At 36.9% G+C, this 19,642-nt stretch overlaps 1 protein-coding gene across 1 annotated transcript in view; it reads right to left on the bottom strand.

The window, feature by feature from the left end:
• LOC135324501 (fibrillin-2-like) overlaps window positions 1-19,642 on the bottom strand; it is a 180,029-nt gene that overhangs the window by 41,538 nt on the left and 118,849 nt on the right. The window contains exons 27-36 of the mRNA XM_064501037.1: window positions 17,328-17,453; window positions 16,463-16,588; window positions 15,525-15,647; window positions 15,265-15,390; window positions 11,158-11,283; window positions 10,164-10,286; window positions 8,708-8,830; window positions 6,822-6,947; window positions 3,806-3,928; window positions 3,296-3,418 (exon numbers count right to left, since the gene is read on the bottom strand). Of these exons, the coding sequence (XP_064357107.1) occupies window positions 3,296-3,418; window positions 3,806-3,928; window positions 6,822-6,947; window positions 8,708-8,830; window positions 10,164-10,286; window positions 11,158-11,283; window positions 15,265-15,390; window positions 15,525-15,647; window positions 16,463-16,588; window positions 17,328-17,453 (1,245 nt within the window). The remainder of the gene's footprint in view (window positions 1-3,295; window positions 3,419-3,805; window positions 3,929-6,821; window positions 6,948-8,707; window positions 8,831-10,163; window positions 10,287-11,157; window positions 11,284-15,264; window positions 15,391-15,524; window positions 15,648-16,462; window positions 16,589-17,327; window positions 17,454-19,642) is intronic.

Below are 19,642 nucleotides of genomic sequence, written 5' to 3'. Positions count from 1 at the left end.
AATTTTACATGGAATGAGATGAACAGAGTATGATAAATGTGGGTATTTCATACTTTTGAAATCTTCAGAGCTTTACAAATGACTTGATATAACATGGCCTTTTAAATTATGCTGACGTTTGGGACATATCTATTAAAAAAAGAAAGCTTAAAGAAAATCGGATTACTAAGAATTGGTTGTTCTCAAGGTTCACTGTTTCAGCTTGGTTAGTTAAGCAAGTACAGCATAAAAACACAACTTCAAATAAATTTTCAGACTGAATTTTTGTTGTAAGCACCCTTGAAATCAATCAATAGGATTGATTCTTCATCTTTAAACTTCCCAAATAATTTAAATATATTCAAATTTAAGCATTAATAGGCAAGTTTGGGTGAATTTTTCTGCACAGTTTTAACAGTGTACTAGCTCTGTAGTAGAGATTACAAAATAGTAGTACGTTCCTGATATTCCATGCCCCAGATATTCTACAACAAATTTCAGTATCTCAACATAAATGGTCACTGAGGTAGAGCTAAAACACTTGATTAAGAATTGAGCCGCAAAGGCACAAATAGTTATTTTGTACCTCTGAGCCTCTGATAGAAAAGAAAAAGCTCCAAGCAGGATATCTTCCCTAATTCTCTAGAGGCAAGATTTGCCTGACATCACTGACCACCATATATTAGACGTACAGTCTTTCTTTCTTTCCTTTTTTTTAAAAGATTACTGGTAATAAATATAAGTTTTACAATTTGTTAAGGCTAAAAAATAATACGGTGTTACAAGAAGGTAACATGAACTGCCTCTTCTTAACAGGCCCGCCCTGTTGTTCTCACTGGGGACTTCAGCTGAAACAACCCAAATGTTCTGCAAACACCCACCTCCTCTTGGTCTCAGAGGAACTGCGTGCTCCTCTCCATTTGCAATAGCACAAGACATCTGCCTTTTTAAGAGAAGCCAGGAAGAGATCTGGCTTCATTCTCCTTGAGAGAAGTGAAAAACAATGACCATTCTGGAAGACGGCTTCAGCCTAAGACCTCAGGCCCATTAAAAACAATAGGAGATGATAGTCATTGGAAAGAAGGCAGAGCACGAAATTCTCTAGCAGACTATTGATACCGAGTCTGTCACGGGTTTTAGGTTTCAGTTTGCTCTTTGTGTGAACTGTCTTGACAAGGCACCATGTTCTTCTTTGCCAAGGGCAATATTTCTGTTACTTCTGAGAAGAACTGGAATTTAAATTCCTCCTCCTTGTTTGCTCAAGCATGCAAGAGACAGTGCTATTGAAGAGAACCAGAAGCTGCTGTCCTCTGAGAAGTTGTTTCTGGAACTTTTTTGCAGCACAACTTGTGCATTCCAGAAGCAAGAAACTCTCCTTTCTCTTGGTGAGGTCTGCTAGCCTCTGTGTTTTATTTTCCAAGTGACTACAGGGAGGAACTGTTGGTGGTATGAGTTTGCTTTAGTGCAAACTGGCTTTGCTTGGAGTCGAGGTACACACTCTGTGCACAAGTGGTGAGCTCAGAGACATCTCCCTCCTGCTGGAAGCAAGGCTGAATTTGTGCTCTGGTGCATCACCTACAGCACCTCACTTGCCCTGGCAGCTGGCACTCCGCCCATCAGCATTTAGGACCAGCAAGTGGCACAAATTTCATTGCCAGTAACAATGCAATTTTTTTTAGAGGAGACAGAGCTCTTACAGTATTTCCTCTGGACAGAAATGCAGAATGGTCAAAGAAGTTTTGACCTTTCTTATTAAAGGTCAACTACTGCTCTTAATAGTTTGACCCTTTCTTACTAAACATTTTTTTCTTCAGAGAGGGAGCTCGCTCTGTCATTTGGGATTCTGGAGTTGCTAGATTTACCCTTGAGGGGGTTGCCCTCCACTGTGGAGTGCTTCCTTGAGGAAACCTGGGACTCCTGCCCAAAATGTTTTTGGGACAGCTGGTCCCAAAGTAGAGTTCCAACTCAAACCCTCATTATTCAGCAAAACAGAAGTCAGCTAGCAGTCGGGAAATCCATTCTCATAAGCTTCTTTCTTAAAACCTTGGTCACGGTTCATGGTTTGCAGGACTTAGCAGACACAGCATCTGGTAGGAAAGAATCAGGATTTGAGCATTACATGCTGCAGAAGCGGAGCACAAGAGGCAAGATTTCAGTGCTCCAACCGAGTCTTCAGCTGAGGCAAAGCCAAATGCTTAAGTCAGACTGCAACCATAAGAGAAAGTTATTGAGGCAGGCATTTTCAGAAGAGTCTATAGGAGATAGAAACAGATTTCCAGTTCAATAGGAATAGATTACATAACTTCTTTAAAAATTTCAGCTTAAGATTTTAGAATAAATTGGTCAAGACTGTGGACATCTGAAACTCTCAAATGGGACCTGCTTCTAGCATCTACAGAAGCACCAGAGAATATACAAAGACAGAAAATGGAGAAATATAGAAAAGATGAACAGCAAAATCTGCTCTGAAGGAATTTTTTTCACAAATGCTTTGCTTAGAATATATTTATTTGACATCATACTATAGTAATATTGTAAACATTTAGAAAATGGATGAAAATCTAAGTACAAACTTAGCAGAGCCTGCCTTCCAAGACGATAAAATAAAAAGGCTGTTTTCCAAGTCAAGTCACACACAAAGGGTCACAGACACAAAGCGTTATAGCTGAGTCATCGCCCCTCTTCTCAACCCTCCCTTCTCCAATACAGACTGACTGCTAGTATATACTGTAACCACATGACAGTCCTATCTCAAGTGGCACGGGTAAAAAAGTAATGAAAATTCACTTTCAGCCTGCATAAGCCAGAGGAAACTACCTACACTACAGTGAATTGCATCTTTTGCAGCTTGTTTCCAGCCAACCAACTGCCATAAGCAGTTTTAATTCAAGTTTAGATTTAAGCTAAACAGTGAACCAAACATTGAGCATCTATCTCAGAAAAAGCATAAATCAATCCTAAGGCAAGTCTGGGATTTAAAAATTTAATTATTAAAATGAGAATTGTTGACTATCAGGAGAATGGAACCAGTAACACAAACAATACACTTGGGCAAATAAAAGAAAGATGTATTTTAAAGAAACTATAAACTCCATTAAGCAGTTAAAATAACTAAATCCATCTCTCAAAGACTATATGACAGCATATGCAGCATGTGGAAATATAATTCTTGAATCCTGCTATCCTCATTTGCATCAATATGGTCCCCTTGGCTTTGAAAAGAGGCCAAATTACCCATGTCTAATACATCTAGTATCCATGCAACAGGTTTCTTCATGCAATTTCCACAGTGATACTTCAGGTAGCTTTCACTTACCCACACAACCCACTCCAGTGGGATTCAGCTGGAAATCTGGAGGGCAATTACATTCATACCTCCCAGGAGTATTTACACAGAGACCATTAACGCAGTTAATGGGATCAGCACATTCATCAATATCTAAAACAGGAAGGCTACATTGATAAATCTGCTCACTGGACAGAAAAGAGGAATCATATTACTTTTTAGGACTAAATGTGCAAGAACATTTCAAATGCAAGTTATTTCTAGCTGAAATTGAAGGAAAGAACCACTAACAATTTATCAAACATTTAGGAATAACCTTTACATAGCTACATATTAAGAAACCATTATTTTTATTCCGTTCTTTACTCTTCTCCAAACCATGCAATTATAAATATTGCGTATTTAGTGGAGAATGAATACACAGTATATACTGTTCTAAGAGAACAAAATGCACATTTTATGGACTCATTTTTCAATTAACTCACTACAATTAAAAAAAATACTCAAGTCTTGACCTATTTCTGAATAGAAGAAACATACCTGTACAGTTTCCCCCAGTTCTATCTAGTTCATACCCATCATCACAGATACAATGGAACATTCCTGGTAGGTTATTGCAGGTACCAAATACACATATATTCTGAAAGGAGCATTCATCGATATCTGAAGGAATACATCAAGAACAGTAAGTAGTGTATCATTACCATAACAGTATTATAATAGTGTGTTGTATTGCTAAGTGCAAATAAAGACACAGGTGACTCACAAAAACCCCATCAGATGTAACATCTGTGAGTAATCACTAGTTTTTGTTTAGAAAGTTGTAGTCAGGGATTTGTGAGGCATTCTTAATGCTACTCGTTACATATTCCTGTTTTACCTGGTGTAATAAACTTTACCTGATACAATAAACTTTTCACAATTTGTATTAAATATGCAAAGTAACAGTAGAAAACTGAATTCTCAGGACTCCAAATGAAAGCTAAATCAAAAAGCCAGTAAGTGCCTTTCAAAACATGCATTAAGTAGACTGAAGTGTAACAAACGGACCAGTCACTTGCTAGCTCAGTTTGCAACACTTATTAGTAAGGGCATGTAAGATTTTCAAAATACTATTCCCAGGGAGAATTATATTTAGAAGAAGGAGATGGACTAGGTGTCCTCAGTTAATTGTATCTCCTTGGAAAGGCAATATAGGTGAAGGGAATAGAGGCAATAAGAATTACCTGTGATTTTATCAAGCCTATGTTAAAACAACTTTAGTATAGAATGGGTAAACTAGAGTAAATCAGTGTTGCATTCATCTATATCTTCTGTGGTTTAGTAGCACGGGATGCTAAGCAAAAAGTATCGCAGTACAAAAACACAATGGTGCAACATTAATATGTATTTTTGTATCACTGGGCTAAAATGCACGTAAAGGACTGGCTGTATGCTTGTGAAAACTGAAGATGAAATAAAATTGAAAGATGCTGACAGAGTCCAAGTAATATAAAAAAAATTAATAACCTTTTCAACTACAGTGCTAGAAGGGGAGTTAAATATAACAGGACAGAGTGAAAACTCATGCATTCAGAGACAAACTATAAACGACTTCAAGTTGAAGGTAAGTAACATAAGAAGAAAAAAGTCTGGAGGTACTGTTTGATTGCAAGACCTGCAAGCTGCCAAAACACAGCAGCTGTGCAAAAGACTAATGCAATTCTAGCATGCATTTGTGAGCTATTTTTAGAAGAGACAGGAAAGAGTTAGTGTTGTTTTACCAAGCACAGATAAAACTTCATATGGAATACTGTGTACAGTTCTCTGTTCAAGAATGATGAACTAAGATTGGAATAGGTGTAAAAAAAGGATATTAAAATGAGTAATGAAATATCTATTGTGAGCTTGGCTTGCTTACCCTAACCAAAGCTTGTGAAGTGATATAATGCCTCTTTATAGGAACATTACAAAAATTGGTAACTCTCGGGGGCAAGGGGAATAATTATTTGAGTAAAGGGAAAATTAGATATAGGATAAGGGCCTAAATTCCAGTGGTCCTGAATAAATTTGAAGTGGAAAGGAACGTTTCTAAGGACCTGTGGAGCCATGGAATGACCTCCAAATCAGGTCATAAACATAAATTGTGTTAAGATGACGCTTTATAAATTTATGGAAAGGAAAGTATCATTGAGAAGCTAGTGTATTGAAATTCCAAGGACATTTTGGAAGAAACTGGATCACTAATTACATCATAATTATTGTATCAATTCCAAGCTTTGGATTTTATTCTTTCATTGCAGAAATCAGCCCAGGAGTCACCACTGATAGGACAAATTACTCTCTTCTCAAAATTCTTTTTTAAATATATGTTGGTATTGAGCACCCAAGTCTTCTAGTTTTCCTACAGCATAATTTAATATAAAGAATGCTTTCAGATTTCTGTTGAAAACACAGCAATATACCAAGGTTTTTTCCCAAATTCTCCCATTTATTTTTCAGAGCATCATTATGGACCAGCTGAAAAGCTGAATGTTGGTTCATTGCTGCCACAAGAATTAGAATCTTGTTTTTCAAAATACCGATTGACTGATATATTTGGGGGGATTGTTATTTATTGGCATGATTATAAAATGGCTAAATGAGCTGCAGTGAGAAATTCACTAAGTCAGACACTTAACAATACTTGATAACTATAATACATCTGACCAGAAGACTTGCACAGCTGATTTTTCAGAAGCCTCTGCAATTGTGCTACTCTTAGAAAGCTGATTCATGCACATACATGCATGTTTGTTTGAACACACCAAGTTATGAACTGAATTTTAGAGAGTACATTTTGGAATCTGTTTTTAACGTCTCATGAAGAATTTAAATTTCCTAAGAGGTTATGAGGTTTCCATCATTAAAGATGAAATAAATTAAAAAGCTTTGCAGCATCAATTAAAAAGACTTAGTTTAAAATGCAATTGTCTTATATTAAACAACAACAAAAAAAGACAATAAGAGCACAACGGGAAACAGAAGCTGAACTGGACTAGAAAGAGCATCATTCCTTCTCTGCTTCAGATGATCCAGTACAATACTGAGAGAGAAAGGATGATGATAAAAAAGCTCAAGTATACTTTTTAAGGAGTGTTACAAACTCATTAAATACAGCAATGATTTGCCTACTTCCAATTTCCTGAAAACATTTATTTAAAAATGAGGTCACTTGATGCAGTTTATATTTCCTATGTAAACACATTAAATAAAATAGTGATGAGCACAGTATTTTCCACACACTATTCACTAGTGACAAAAATAAGAGAAATGGTTAAAAAAACAAAATTACTGAGCCAAACCTCTACTCTGGGATTTTTGGACCAAGGCCAGGAAAACTTCATAAAGAGATGAAAGCTACCTTCAACATAATTCACACTGCAAAATAATCCTTGCTTGAAGAAATTACTTTTATATGTGAAGCATGTGCTGAGTATTCTGCTTCCAGGCTGACGTCCTTCCAAAACTTCTTGTGGTTTCCTTTACAGCAGCCAATCCAAACTCAGAAAATGAGCTTGAAGTACTGGTGACTTACCTTGGCAAGATTTGCTGTCCGAAGCTGGAGTGAAACCCATCTCACACTCACAACGGTATGCACCAGGGACATTCAAACACTGTCCGTTTTCACACAGATTAACATTTTCTGCACACTCATCAACATCTATGAGAAAGAGAAATTTTTTCAACACTACATATTTTACTAGCAAAATATAATTATTTTTATCCTGCCATTCGAAGCAACACTACTGCTAAGTATCGTTGACATAAAACAAGATATGCGACATACCATACACCTGAAGATGGAGTAAATTGAAAGGATGCAGAAAAACAAATATAATGCCATTTCCAAAATGACTCTTTTTATCCTGTTAAGACTCCTTACCTTTTCTTTCCATCAATAGATTTTAAAAATTTTGAATCAATGCAAGGTTTTCAGATTCACTTGATAAATAAATTGCTTTGATAAATAAGTCTGAATGCTTTGCTTACAGAAAACTTTGTTTATGGTATATATTGCTACACTGCTTTGACACAAAACACATTCAAAAGGCACATTTTCTGACATGAACCATGTGTAGAAAATTATTTTTGTATGTATTTTGGGCAATATTGCTTGAGAATCTTATAAACATTACGTGTACAAGTACTATTTGCACACTGCTAGGGCGTCTTATAGTATGCCCCAAAGAGATTTTTATCTGATGTTTTTCTGCAATCATTTCTTTGAACAGAAGTCCTTTAAAATGGCATGGCTTGTTTAGAGTTTTCTAAGTTTTTTGACAGCTATAAAAAGCAGAATGAATAGGGAAGGGATACTACATTGCAGTCATCATAAATACTCATAATTTTGTCAAATATACTTCCAATAGTCCAAAAAGAGTATTCAAAAAAAAGTATTCAATATGCTTCCTTCATTTTATTACTCAATACCTACAATCCAATCTGACTTTTTTAAAGAAGAAGCAAATCTGAAAACGTAGTGTATCAATAGCAGGGATGAAAGTTCTTGTTTATTAACCTCCCAATTTAAAATACATAAACAAACAATATTTGAAGATCCTACTTCTGCAGTAAAAAACTGACAATATTAATCAGAGAGAAGACTGCGTCTATTTAAGATGTAAATTAATTTTGACCTAAAATTTCCTAGTTAGCCAACAAGAGCATTGAAATTACTTCCTAGGTGTTTCGATATCATTATCATGCGTCCCTCCAAACCACTGGATGTACTGCCCACATAACAGAACATGTTAGAACTCAAGAGCAGAGACATTGTTGCATCTCTGCTCCACAAGTGATAAAAATCACAGTAACTCAGTGCACAAGCATTAATGCTTATATAAGCTGGTATAATCTTTTACACTTCAGGTTATTTTGAATCAGTTGCTGCGTGCTAAACAAAATTCATTCTTAAATAGTGAACAGCTACCACCAAATTTAAGTGCAGAGATAATGGGCAATATTTTCAACTGTATATTTTTTTAAAAACTAAGTTAATGATTAAAACTTGTTCTAACTAGCATAGTGAAGGCAAAATAGATGATGACTTCCCTGCCAAAAACAGACCCTGTCTACAAGACAGGAGTCATAGAAAACAGAGAACTGGAGCTTTGTGTTCTTGGCTGGAGAACCTGCTGCGGAAAGCAGCATATGCACTGGCTGTTTGGGGGGAAGAGGAGGAGGAGGAGAAGGAAAGAGCAGACAGGAGCTTTCCCTAACATATCAGCCCAATTTGGCATACAAATCAAAAGAGGTGCCAGGTGCTTTCATTAGTATTTCCACAGCATATAGAAAGAATATTCACCTTGAAAGATACTCTTACCATTTTTCTCTTGCACTTTGGAGTTAGATCTAATTTTGCAAAGCTTTCTAACAACAGAAACAATCGGTGACAAATCAGGTTTTACAGAAACTTCTTACCAGAACAAGTAAATCCATCCCCTGTAAAACCCTCTGCACAGGCACAGCGGTATGACCCCGGGGTGTTCACACACTGAGCGTTCACGCTGCACTGGTGAGTCCCATTGGAGCATTCATCAAGATCTGTACATCGGGGCAAAAGAATGCAAATAGTAACAGAGCACTTAATATACTTTGCTTACAATGAACTGTCAAGCTGTAAGGCCAAAATGCAAAGATGATTTATGTCTCCAGAGATGCATTAAGTTCTCATGAAAAGATAGCTGGTTAATACACAATGATTTCATATTAAAATTTCTTCCTTTAAAATTTCTTCCATATTGTATGGGCTTGGAGAAAATATTTCCAAGCAACAGATGGCATTCAGCTGACCGTTAGAGTAAATGCTGATACCATTACTTGAATGTTAATATCTCGTTAAAGAACTTGGAATCAAAATGAGTTAAAAATAAAACAACGAAATATGGTACGGTGAAAACCTGTCAAACATTTGGTGAGTCTTTACCAATTAATAAAATCATTCACAAGCAGCCTAACCCAAGTTCTATGAAAGTCAATGTAAGCTTCTCCTCAACTTGAACGGATGCTAATTTGGATCAAAAAAAGAGATTCTCCTGCTCCTAAAGGGCAAATGCAGCTTGATCTGATGGAAGCAGCCATGCAGGTGCATGGCGAGTGACTCAGGACCACCTCTCACACTACCTTGTGCTATGGGTTAGCTTATGGTTTCTTTTACCCTGTGACCAGTAAATCCACACCCATTTGTAAGGAGTTCTTCTGAATTAACATACCGTATCAAGGAACTAGTCTAACTATGAATATACTACTAGGAAAACCTTTCCGATTTTTCTCCTTGAAGTGGGTCGTTTTTAGTAGTATCTCACATCTCTTTAATAAAATAATGATAATAAAGATCATGAAGTCTTTCCTTTTTTTCTTCAGACATGGCTTAAAAATCTTAGGCCTGCAATGAAATCCCGTAATACAGTACTTTTATCTTTTACATGTTACACCAATAAAGCCTAATTCTTATGTGAAACTCTTCTTCCATAGATTCCAAAATGTTCTGCCTAATATATCTGAATAGATATATTACAAGATATTTACAAAAATAGTATTAAATGACAGAAGTAGTAATTTACTGGCAGGAAATTACAAAATAAAATCTATTTTATTTTTAACTGAACTTTGTATTTTGCACATTCTAGCAGCTGTATATACTTCATAAAATACATATTTAATTCAGTAAGATGTTAGACAGACATGCCTCTAAGACAAAACCAATTCTTTCTTTAAAAAAAGCAAACCCCTGAAATATAAGGATCTTATTTACCTCTCATTAATAGAGTGTGGTAGGTAGAAGAATACTACTTTGTTTCTAATGGAGTAATCACATGGTCACATTGCATGCTTTGGACTAAAAAAAGAGAAAAGCTTAATTTTTTTACACACTTACCAATACATTTAATGCCATTTCCAACCCATCCCTCTCTGCAACTACATTTGAAACTTCCTGGTACATTGACACATGAGGCATGCATGTCACAGTTGTGAGCACCGATTTCACACTCATCCACATCTACAATCACAAAATAAACTGATTAGTAAAGCTCAATACAAATACATAGGAGCACTGGAGTTCTACGAATGATGTTCCTCTAACATGTCACTGCAGAGTTATACACCTGTTTAAAAAACAAATTACAAGACTGTATAACAGTTTAAAGCAAGTTACTTTCTATTATAAACTAACAAAAAATAGTGGAAATTTTAGTTTCATTTTTGTTCTTTGTAAACATGCTAAAATTAGTTTGCTTTCATATAATTGCTTCTTAGTGTGAAATTAAAGCTGTCTTTCAGACACATTAATATAGGCTGATCTTGATACATCCAAAAATGTGGTGAGACCTTGTATACACAAGGCACATCTTCCACCATCTTCCATTACCTTTTATCTTTTTCATTCTTCTACTTTTTTTCTTTTGTCCTGTTCTTAGACTGTAAGTCAATTCCTGCAACTCTAGTTGACAGATGAGTTCTTTCCAAGTTACCTTAACTTGACTGTGTTCATACTTAAAATATGCATGAGAAATGGTTTTTTTTAATCAGTATAGGAGTACTGATAGTATATTTCTAATACAAATGCAGCTGTACCCACTCAAACTGCATTTGGTACCACAGGTGTTCTCCTGTTCTGATAAAAGCTTTGCCTGTAAAATGACAGCTACAGAAAGGACTTCTAATATCACACTGATAGCGGTCAAGGAGCATACCTTTCCAAACTTCTGAATCCATGTCAGCAGACATATGTAATGTAGTCAAATTATTATATATACATACATACAAATAACAGCCTCTCATTTGTCTGTGAACACTCATGCATATATTTTACATAAAAGCCAAAGAAGGTACATGCACACTATGACATATATGCTAGAAAAATGCTTTACCTGTGCATCCAGTGGTTCCTTTCTTGACTGAATATCCTAGCTGACAGTGACAAATGAAGGAGCCTTTAGTGTTTTCACACTCCCCAAACATACAGATGTTGGAATTCAAATCACATTCATTCACATCTGTAAGCACACACAATTTCATTGTTAGCTGAACATTACTGTCTTTTAACAGCACACTTTGTCTTGAAAACATCAGAAGCGTCCTCCACCCCCTGACACGTCATTTATTATTCTTCATCATAATATGTTTCAGACATTCCATTCTGTACTCTTTCAAATAAAAGAAAAACAAGTAAAGATGAATCTACCGTCCAATCAGCTCAATATTTTCTAATTAGATTGAAATGCTAATTATTAGACTATGAAGTCAATTACCTCCTAGAAGAAACACTCTATGGCTTCTTTAAAAATAAGCTCTCCATCATAATAGCTACAATTTTCTTCCAAATAAACATGTATTCAGTAAATTGATTACTTTTTCTGTCTCAAAATATCAACAGGCTTCAATTTGCACAATTTGTTCACTATTTAAAATTAATGATACATGTATATGTTTAATATCTCTGAATATGATTAGATAAAGTTACACAAAAAATAAAAACAAGTAAAGTAAAGCAGTTTTTAATTAGAATTCAATACATGAAAGACAATAAATCTTGTCTAATAATGAAACTGGCAGAAAAATAGATTAAAATCAGATAACTGTCAAGCAACTAACTGAGCAATTTTATACGAATGTGTTCTGAGTCACACTACAGTGAGGCCACATGTCCCAAGAACTTTTCAAATACACTATCCAATATCCTCAAAGAGCCCTCAAAATGATATTAAATAATAATATCATGCTATGATAATGAAGAGAGTTGTTGTACTGAGAACAAAAAGGCATTTCTGGTGTTTGCAGTTGTTTGGGTGTGGTAAAATGGCATGTATATGGTAATGTGGACGAAACAGAGGCTTGCGACACCTATTGATTGAAAGTGTAATCAGGATATAATTAATGTTAGCTTGCTTTAAACCCCAATAAAAGCATACTAAAATAGCATAACTAGCAACAGAATATAAGTATTCTGTAACACTGCGATGTCATGGCTAGGCACCATACTGCATAAGGGCATGAGCAATGTGACCATCAAAAGTGCAAAGAATGAAGGGTGGAGCTACATGTAGGAGGCATCCGAGTAACAAAAGTTGTTGGAGCAGGGACAAGATAAGCACAAGGGACTGCAAATAGGCAGGAAATCCTCCCGAATACACCAGAAGAATGACTGGCAAGACAAGAAAATGAGATAAGCTGTATCCGGAGCACAGGGGCCTGCTCTTTTTGGGAGGGGGGCAATAGCATAAAAACATAATTGAGGAAAATTGGAGAAGAAAGATGACAAGCACACTTCAGTTCTAACTTTTCTCATCAATATGTTCTCGAGCTTGATCACCTTAACCTTTGCAATCAAGAACTGCCAAAGCCTGCAAACACCAATGCTAACCGCATGGCATCATCTCCGTGGTACTGTATGCTCACAGCTAATTTAGAATATGATTGTTAAAGACTAAGAGTTTTGTATATTTGGTGATAATGATCAATATTGTGTAAGAACTGACCATTAGTAACTGTATTATTAATGAATGAATTCAGTAAAATTTAATTTCACAATTTAAAACTGGCCTGATTTGTCAGTCTTCTAAACACTCACGTGACAACAACCTCAGATCTCCTAATACATTCAGTAGTAACAGTAGGAAGCAGATGAAAGCTTCCACGCTCTAAATCTCCTCAGCTTCTGGGGAGCTGCAGACTTACCCCTGTAGTTCTGCTCTGCTGAGACTCCCCTGGAACATGAGGATCGACCTGTTTCTCCCAGAATCTCACTGGACATGTCTGAACTACAAAGCAGTCAGACGTGGGACTCTTACCACAGCTGAGAAACTCTCAGCCCCTTTTCTTACTGGAGTGAAAGATCATATTTTGAGAGTAGCTATGGCACTTCCATTTATGTTTCTGAGAGTGTTTGCCTATTGACTATAGGCAGCTCTTTAGCACGGACCTGTATTTATCACTCTGCTCTACCTTTGGAAAATGGATAGCTAGAAGATGATCTTTATTAATGATCCCAAGCGTGTTATAATTCCTTGCTGACAAAACAAACAAACAAACAAACAAACAAACAAAAACTCTGACTGTGAAAGGAGGTGAAAGAAATTTCAAGAGGGGGGAAAAAATCAAAATGCTCACAGTCTGTCTCTCAAAGCTGAGGTGAGTGAAAGGAAAGGTCAAGAACTGTTCTCCTAATTGTGCTGCTGAAAAGTCAGTTTGGGAAAGAGGTGAAGAGCAGACGCACGAGAATATGCCCTTATGAAGAAATGCTCCAAAACCTGGAGCTCTCTGACACATGCAAAAACAGAAAGTCACCACAAGGGCAACATTCAAGGAGAAGTCAGGCTGCAGGGGGAAAAAAAAGACCTTTGATGAAATAACAAGTCATAAGCCACAACCAGAACAGCTGTTCTACAACCATAAAAGGACAAAAAAGTGACAAGGAAAAACGGGCATATCACAAGTGTAGAAGTGCTCTTGTGCCAGACTCCCTTCCCAGGCACCTCAACAGTGTGACTGTTCAGCACTTGCTGCTTTGATGCAGACAGCAGCTTCAAGACTGAGATAAGTTTGCTGTTTATGGCTCCCTCTTCTTCCTGGTTTCACTGAGTGTTGCATATGGGATGAAAACTTTCCATTAGGAAGAAAACCCCTCCTAAAGCAAGATAATGCAGTTTGTATGAAAGCTGTGTTTTAGATTCTTATACTGCATGTTGAATCTTCAGTATAGGCTTGCAATTATAGTACATGGCTTTAACATGATTCCAGCGTTTACCTGCTTTGAGACCTAAATGGATTATAATTACAGATCTGATTAAAAACTTGTACTTAAGGCATGGTCTTATCATCAATTATACCTACGTCAATGTTTTGACCTTACTCAAAAAGCTCAGATTTTACACCAGTTAAATAACAAAGCGCATCTAATTTTGCATGTTATCAAATAAATACAAAATATTGCAAATATTTCTACAGAAAAAATGCAAGTACTTGGATGAAAGTAGTGTTAGTTCCAGCAAGAAACTTTAATGAACCACAAAGACTTTTTGACAAGCTGCATGATGCTGCTAGCAAGAAAAACAATTACATATATGGCAGAAATTCACACTCCCTCACTGCAGATTCTAGCCTTAGACTGTAGTTTTTATTTTTTAAGAGAAGGACAGTTAAAAGCAGTATAAAATGAAAATAGTTTAGCTCATTTTATAGCTACTAACATGACTAATGTGAAAAACTCATTGAAAAGGTCAGTTCTAACTTTCAAGTTGGTTAGGTAAACATGGAGCATGAGCCCAAACTGAAAGCAAGAACCTGGAATGACTTAAAAGTGAAAGCGAAAGAAAATCTCAGATTCAACTCTGGAGGAAAGGAGGCACAAACAGGTCAGGACAGCTTTGCTCAGCGTTTCCTTTAACTACTTTCTCCTCGGAGCGCGTGTCTGTCTGTGCGTACGTGCATGTGTAAAATGAGTAATGAAAGGTTTGTTTGACAGATGTTCAAAATATATAAAATGATTTTATTAGTATGGCCAAACTTAAAATATAAAATACATAAAACTTTGTAGAAAACATAAACACCAAGATAAACTAAGATCAGGTTAAGTTCAGGAAATACTTTTCATTTTAATTTCCTTTGTAATCACTCATGATAAGTTTCGGTAGGTGAGGGAAGATGCTAAAAATGTAAAAGAGACAGAAAAAAATGTTGAGGCAACCAAATAATCTCTTTTCAGTAGTGATGCTTTATAGGAATTATACAGTTCAATATTAAATCACTTCTATTTTTGGAATTCCATGACTTGGCTCATCCTTATGGATAAGTCCTAACATCCTTACGGATCCTTCCTAACATCTATACTGATAGACAAGGAAAGTCTATAGATCTTTTGTCTTCTGTAATTTATATACATAGTTTAAACCTGCTTTCAGAGTTTCAGCATAAAATCATAAAACATTAGCTGCACAGTTTTTAGAGCTAGACTAGATTTGGTACATACAGCTACTTACCAATACAAGTTTTCATGTCCATAGAAGCCATAAATCCATCGTAACAGAGACAGCGATACTCCCCTGGAATATTAGTACACTGTCCGCCATCACAGATATCTGGATTGTTTTCACATTCATCAATATCTGGAATAAAAGCAGATAATAATACTGTCACACAGGTAGGAATTGGCTAAAAGAGTACCATATTCATATTAGCAGAAAGATGATTCTTGAACTTTTGTTTTTTAATGAATTCTCATAAAGATATTAAAACCTACCTGCACACGTCCTGACATCTGGCATTAGAGCATAGCCATCACTGCAGCTACATTCGTAGCTGCCTTCTGAGTTAGTGCAGTGGGTGTCACAGCCTCCATTCATTATCATACACTCATCAATATCTGGGAAATATCATCAGTACTAGGTTATTTAGCAATTCTGCTTCTATAAGAAAAATCACCTTCTCTTGCCATTTTACTTGGCGGATCAATCAGTTTATCAGCGATATGATTTTGAATTTTTATTCTCATTCCACAGTCTCTGATTTACACTTTGTTCAGCCTTCCCTCTTTCAACTGCATTTTTATCTACAGGAGCAAGTAGCTGCCTTTTAGTTGTTGATTTTATTGCTATGTATTACTAGTAATGTAAAGGAAGCAGAAAAGACAGCATGTGGAAAGAAAAGCCCTTGAGAAATTAAGGCTTCGTGAAAGCTTGAAATGCAGTTCAGATTTATAGTTTTGCAAAAAATAAACAAAACTAACAAATAAAAAACTGCCCACACCTTCTCTTCTTCTTGTCAATGTGCTGACAGCTGTCATAACTTAGTCTAAGTTACTCTAGGATTTTAGAAATGCATGCAGTAAGGAGAAAAAGTGAAAGAAAAACTAGCAATGCATGGGGCTCTGTTGCTTTGATCAAAAAATTGAACAATCTTTTCTGCATGTTATCTCAAGCTCTTGATTGTAATAAAGTAGTATCATAAGAGTATTTTTTCTCCAAGTGTTCTACAGAGTTCAATAGAACAACAATCTTTTCATCCCTTCTCAATACTTTTAAAGAGGGGTCCCTGACGGTTCATGATATGCCTAATAGTAGAAGATGGCTCTGTTTCGTTTCAGAAGGAAAGTATGAAATGAAATGAAACGAAAATAAGAATAGATGAAAAAATACATGTTGAAATAAAAACACATAAGTGAAGCTATACAACACTTGCCAATGCAGCCTTGTCTGTCCGGAGTGACCTGGTATCCGGAGTTACAGGAACATTGGTATGTTCCAATCATGTTCACACACTTGCCATTTCTGCAGAGACTGTCACTTAATGAACATTCATTTACATCTGGAAAAGAATTGGTCATAACAATTTCTTATCATTCAGAAGGCTGACTCTAACTATACAAATGTCAGAGAAATGAGGGTGAGTAATAATATTTTAAACCAGCGGCTTCCACACGGTTACAATTTCTTGTTCTTAGCATGTTCAGTCAAGGTATGGACATCTGAATAGCATATTTAAGCCAGTGACAATAAGCTTATTTTCTGAGTTTCTTGTCTGTGAACATTAACTTCACACACCCTCTCAGAAATAGTTCATGTAACTACAGTCCACTGTTCTAGACTAACTCTTACAGTGAATAAGCACCAAATGGAAAACCAAGAGGTGACCTGCTTTTTACATTTTTTTCATCACTTCAATGAAGTATGTGCAAAAAGGAGAGCTGCATTGCACTAAGTGACAAAGCCACTTTTTTGTGCCTGTAGGAACACAATTCGCTTTGTGCTTTTATATATTTTAACTGAAAGTTGCCAACATGAGTGGTATAGTCCTTTGGGCTGCTTAACAACCCCCAAAAGCCCTGATAAATACTCTTCTTTGAAGTCAACAGTACTGAGGGCATTGGAGATTTTCCAGGATCTGTTGTAAGGTTTTAATTTGAAGGTATTCACATAAAGGAGGAGCATTAATTTTTATCGGATATTCCTGAGGCTTCATTCTTGCCAGTGACAAGAAGTTTCCACAGCACAAATGACTCCTCTTCTTAGAAAGCTGAAAACTGCTAATCTTACTAGAAACTTACCTATGCATTCCTCACGTGATAGTGACAGTTCATGTCCCGAAGGACAGTCACATTGAAAACTACCTTCTGTGTTCACACATGTGCCACCTCTACACAGCAGAGGGTTGCGTTCACATTCATCGATATCTAAAAAGAAACCGTGATAAACAAGTACAGAACCATTACTAAGGAGCAACAAAGGGAAAAGCAATTCTCATTGCAAGTGACTCAAAATCCAGAGATCACAAATAAAAGGGTGGTTTTATTGAAGCAATGCTCCTCCTTTCCTTATACTGCATAACAATGCAAACAAAAAAGCATGCATTATTAGACTCTAAGGAAGTTTTTTCCCCTCAAGCAAAAAGAGAAATTCATCTTTCAGAACTAAATATTCTAACGGAAATAGGAAACCAGAAAAGACAACATCTATTTAGCTGGTCACCATTTAGAACAATGTATTAATATGATGTAATTTTCAAAAAAATGGTTTCTTAAGGCAACTATAAGCCCATTTATTCATGCATTGCCGTTGTTCGCTGTGGATGCAGGTAGTAGAGATGTGCATGTAAACTTTTAACCAAACAGCTTTTCCATTTGATAACTACCACGTATGTGGATATGTGGTTGAGAACCATGTTTGCTACAACTTATAATGGAAATTTGCTTATTTGACTCAAAACAGATAAAAAGAGCTAATACTATAGTCATGGATGAACAGAAAAATGAACAAAAGACATTCAAGGTTCAAGATACATTCATACTTTCAGTCTCAGAAAGCATTATGGCCAGCTATCCTTGAAACTGGAGACTTTTGTTTATTTAGACAGACAAGTGCTACTTTCTTCCGGCCTCAGAGATTAGGAAAGACATCAAAGGGTCCTACAGGTTAATCACATTAGGGGAGAAACTACCTGATGACAAAATCAAACATCTCTTTGATATACTCCTGCTTGCATAATCCTCACAGCTCCAAAATGTTTCTATCCAACACTATGCCTTCCTTTCTTAGTTTTCACAAAAGGCCCTGAAGAAGTAATTTCATTTCCTATCTTCTTATTCTGTTTCCTTACCTGACATTTTGCTTCCTTGACTCTGTCCCTCAGATGATATATCTCTGAGAAACGTTGCTTGCATCTGTACTCTGTCCCTCATGCAGGCTATTCAGCTTTCATGGCTTAGCTTCCTTGTTACGTTCACCTGTGATTCAGGCAGTGACTTTTTGAGCCTGGAAGATGTCAGACGGTCCATCTCAATGTGCAGGAAATCAAGCCTGCCATGGCCTTCCGGACCACAGGATTACATGTCTGAGTTCAGTCAAGAGCACAGGAAGCTCCTGACTAAACTCCAACATAAAAAGGAAGCACAGAAGAGGTGGAGGCGGGGACAGGTGACCCAGGAGGAATATAGAGACACTGTATGAGCACACCTGGAGTTGACCCTGACAACAGACATGAAGGGCAACAAGAAGGGCTTCTACAGGTATATCAGCAGTCAAAGGAAGACTGAGGAAAATGTGGGCCTGTTGCTGAATGGGATGGGAGACCAGACGACAAAGGATACAGAAAAGGCTGAGGCACTCGATGCCTTCTTTGCCTCTGTCTTTACTGCTACCATTAGCCTTCAGGAATCCCAGGTCCCTGAGACCTGTGGGAAAGTCTGGAGTAATGAAGACTCACCCGCAGTGGAGAAGGATCAGGTTAGGGAGCATTAAAACAAACTGAACATAACACAAGTCCATGGACCTTGATGGGATGCTCCCAAAGGTGCCAAGGGAGTCAGCCAGTGTCACCACGAGGCCACTCTCAATAAACTTTGAAAGGTGAAAGGTAGCGGTGGTCAGGGGAGGTTCCTGAGGACTGGGAGAAAGCAAATGCCACTCCTATCTTCAAGAAGTACAAAAAGGAGGATCTGAGGAACTACAGGCCAGTCAACATCACTTCAATCCCTCGAAAGGTGATGGAGCAAATAATCTTGGAAACCATTTCCAAACACATGAAAGACAAGAAGATGACTGGGAGCAACCAGCATGGATTTATGAATAGGAAACCATGCCCGACCAACCGGATAGCCTGCTATGACAAAATGACTAGTGCAGCGGATGAGGGGAGAGCAGCTGATATTGTCTGTCTTGAGTTTAGCAAGGTTTTTGACACCGTTTCCCATCACATCCTCATAGACAAATTGAAGAAGCACACGCTAGGTAAGCAAGGTGGACTGAAAAGTGGCTGAACTGCTGGGCTCAAAGGGTTGTGGTCAGCATCATGGAGGCCAGCTGGAAGTCACAAGTGGTGTACTGAGGGGTTGATACTGGGGCCAGTAAATGTCCAACATCTTTA

The sequence above is a fragment of the Dromaius novaehollandiae genome, chromosome W (genome assembly GCF_036370855.1).
Source record: "Dromaius novaehollandiae isolate bDroNov1 chromosome W, bDroNov1.hap1, whole genome shotgun sequence".
Taxonomy (NCBI): domain Eukaryota; kingdom Metazoa; phylum Chordata; class Aves; order Casuariiformes; family Dromaiidae; genus Dromaius; species Dromaius novaehollandiae.
The sequence above is the reverse complement of the archived record's forward strand: the minus strand, read 5'-3'. Positions and strand labels throughout refer to the sequence as shown.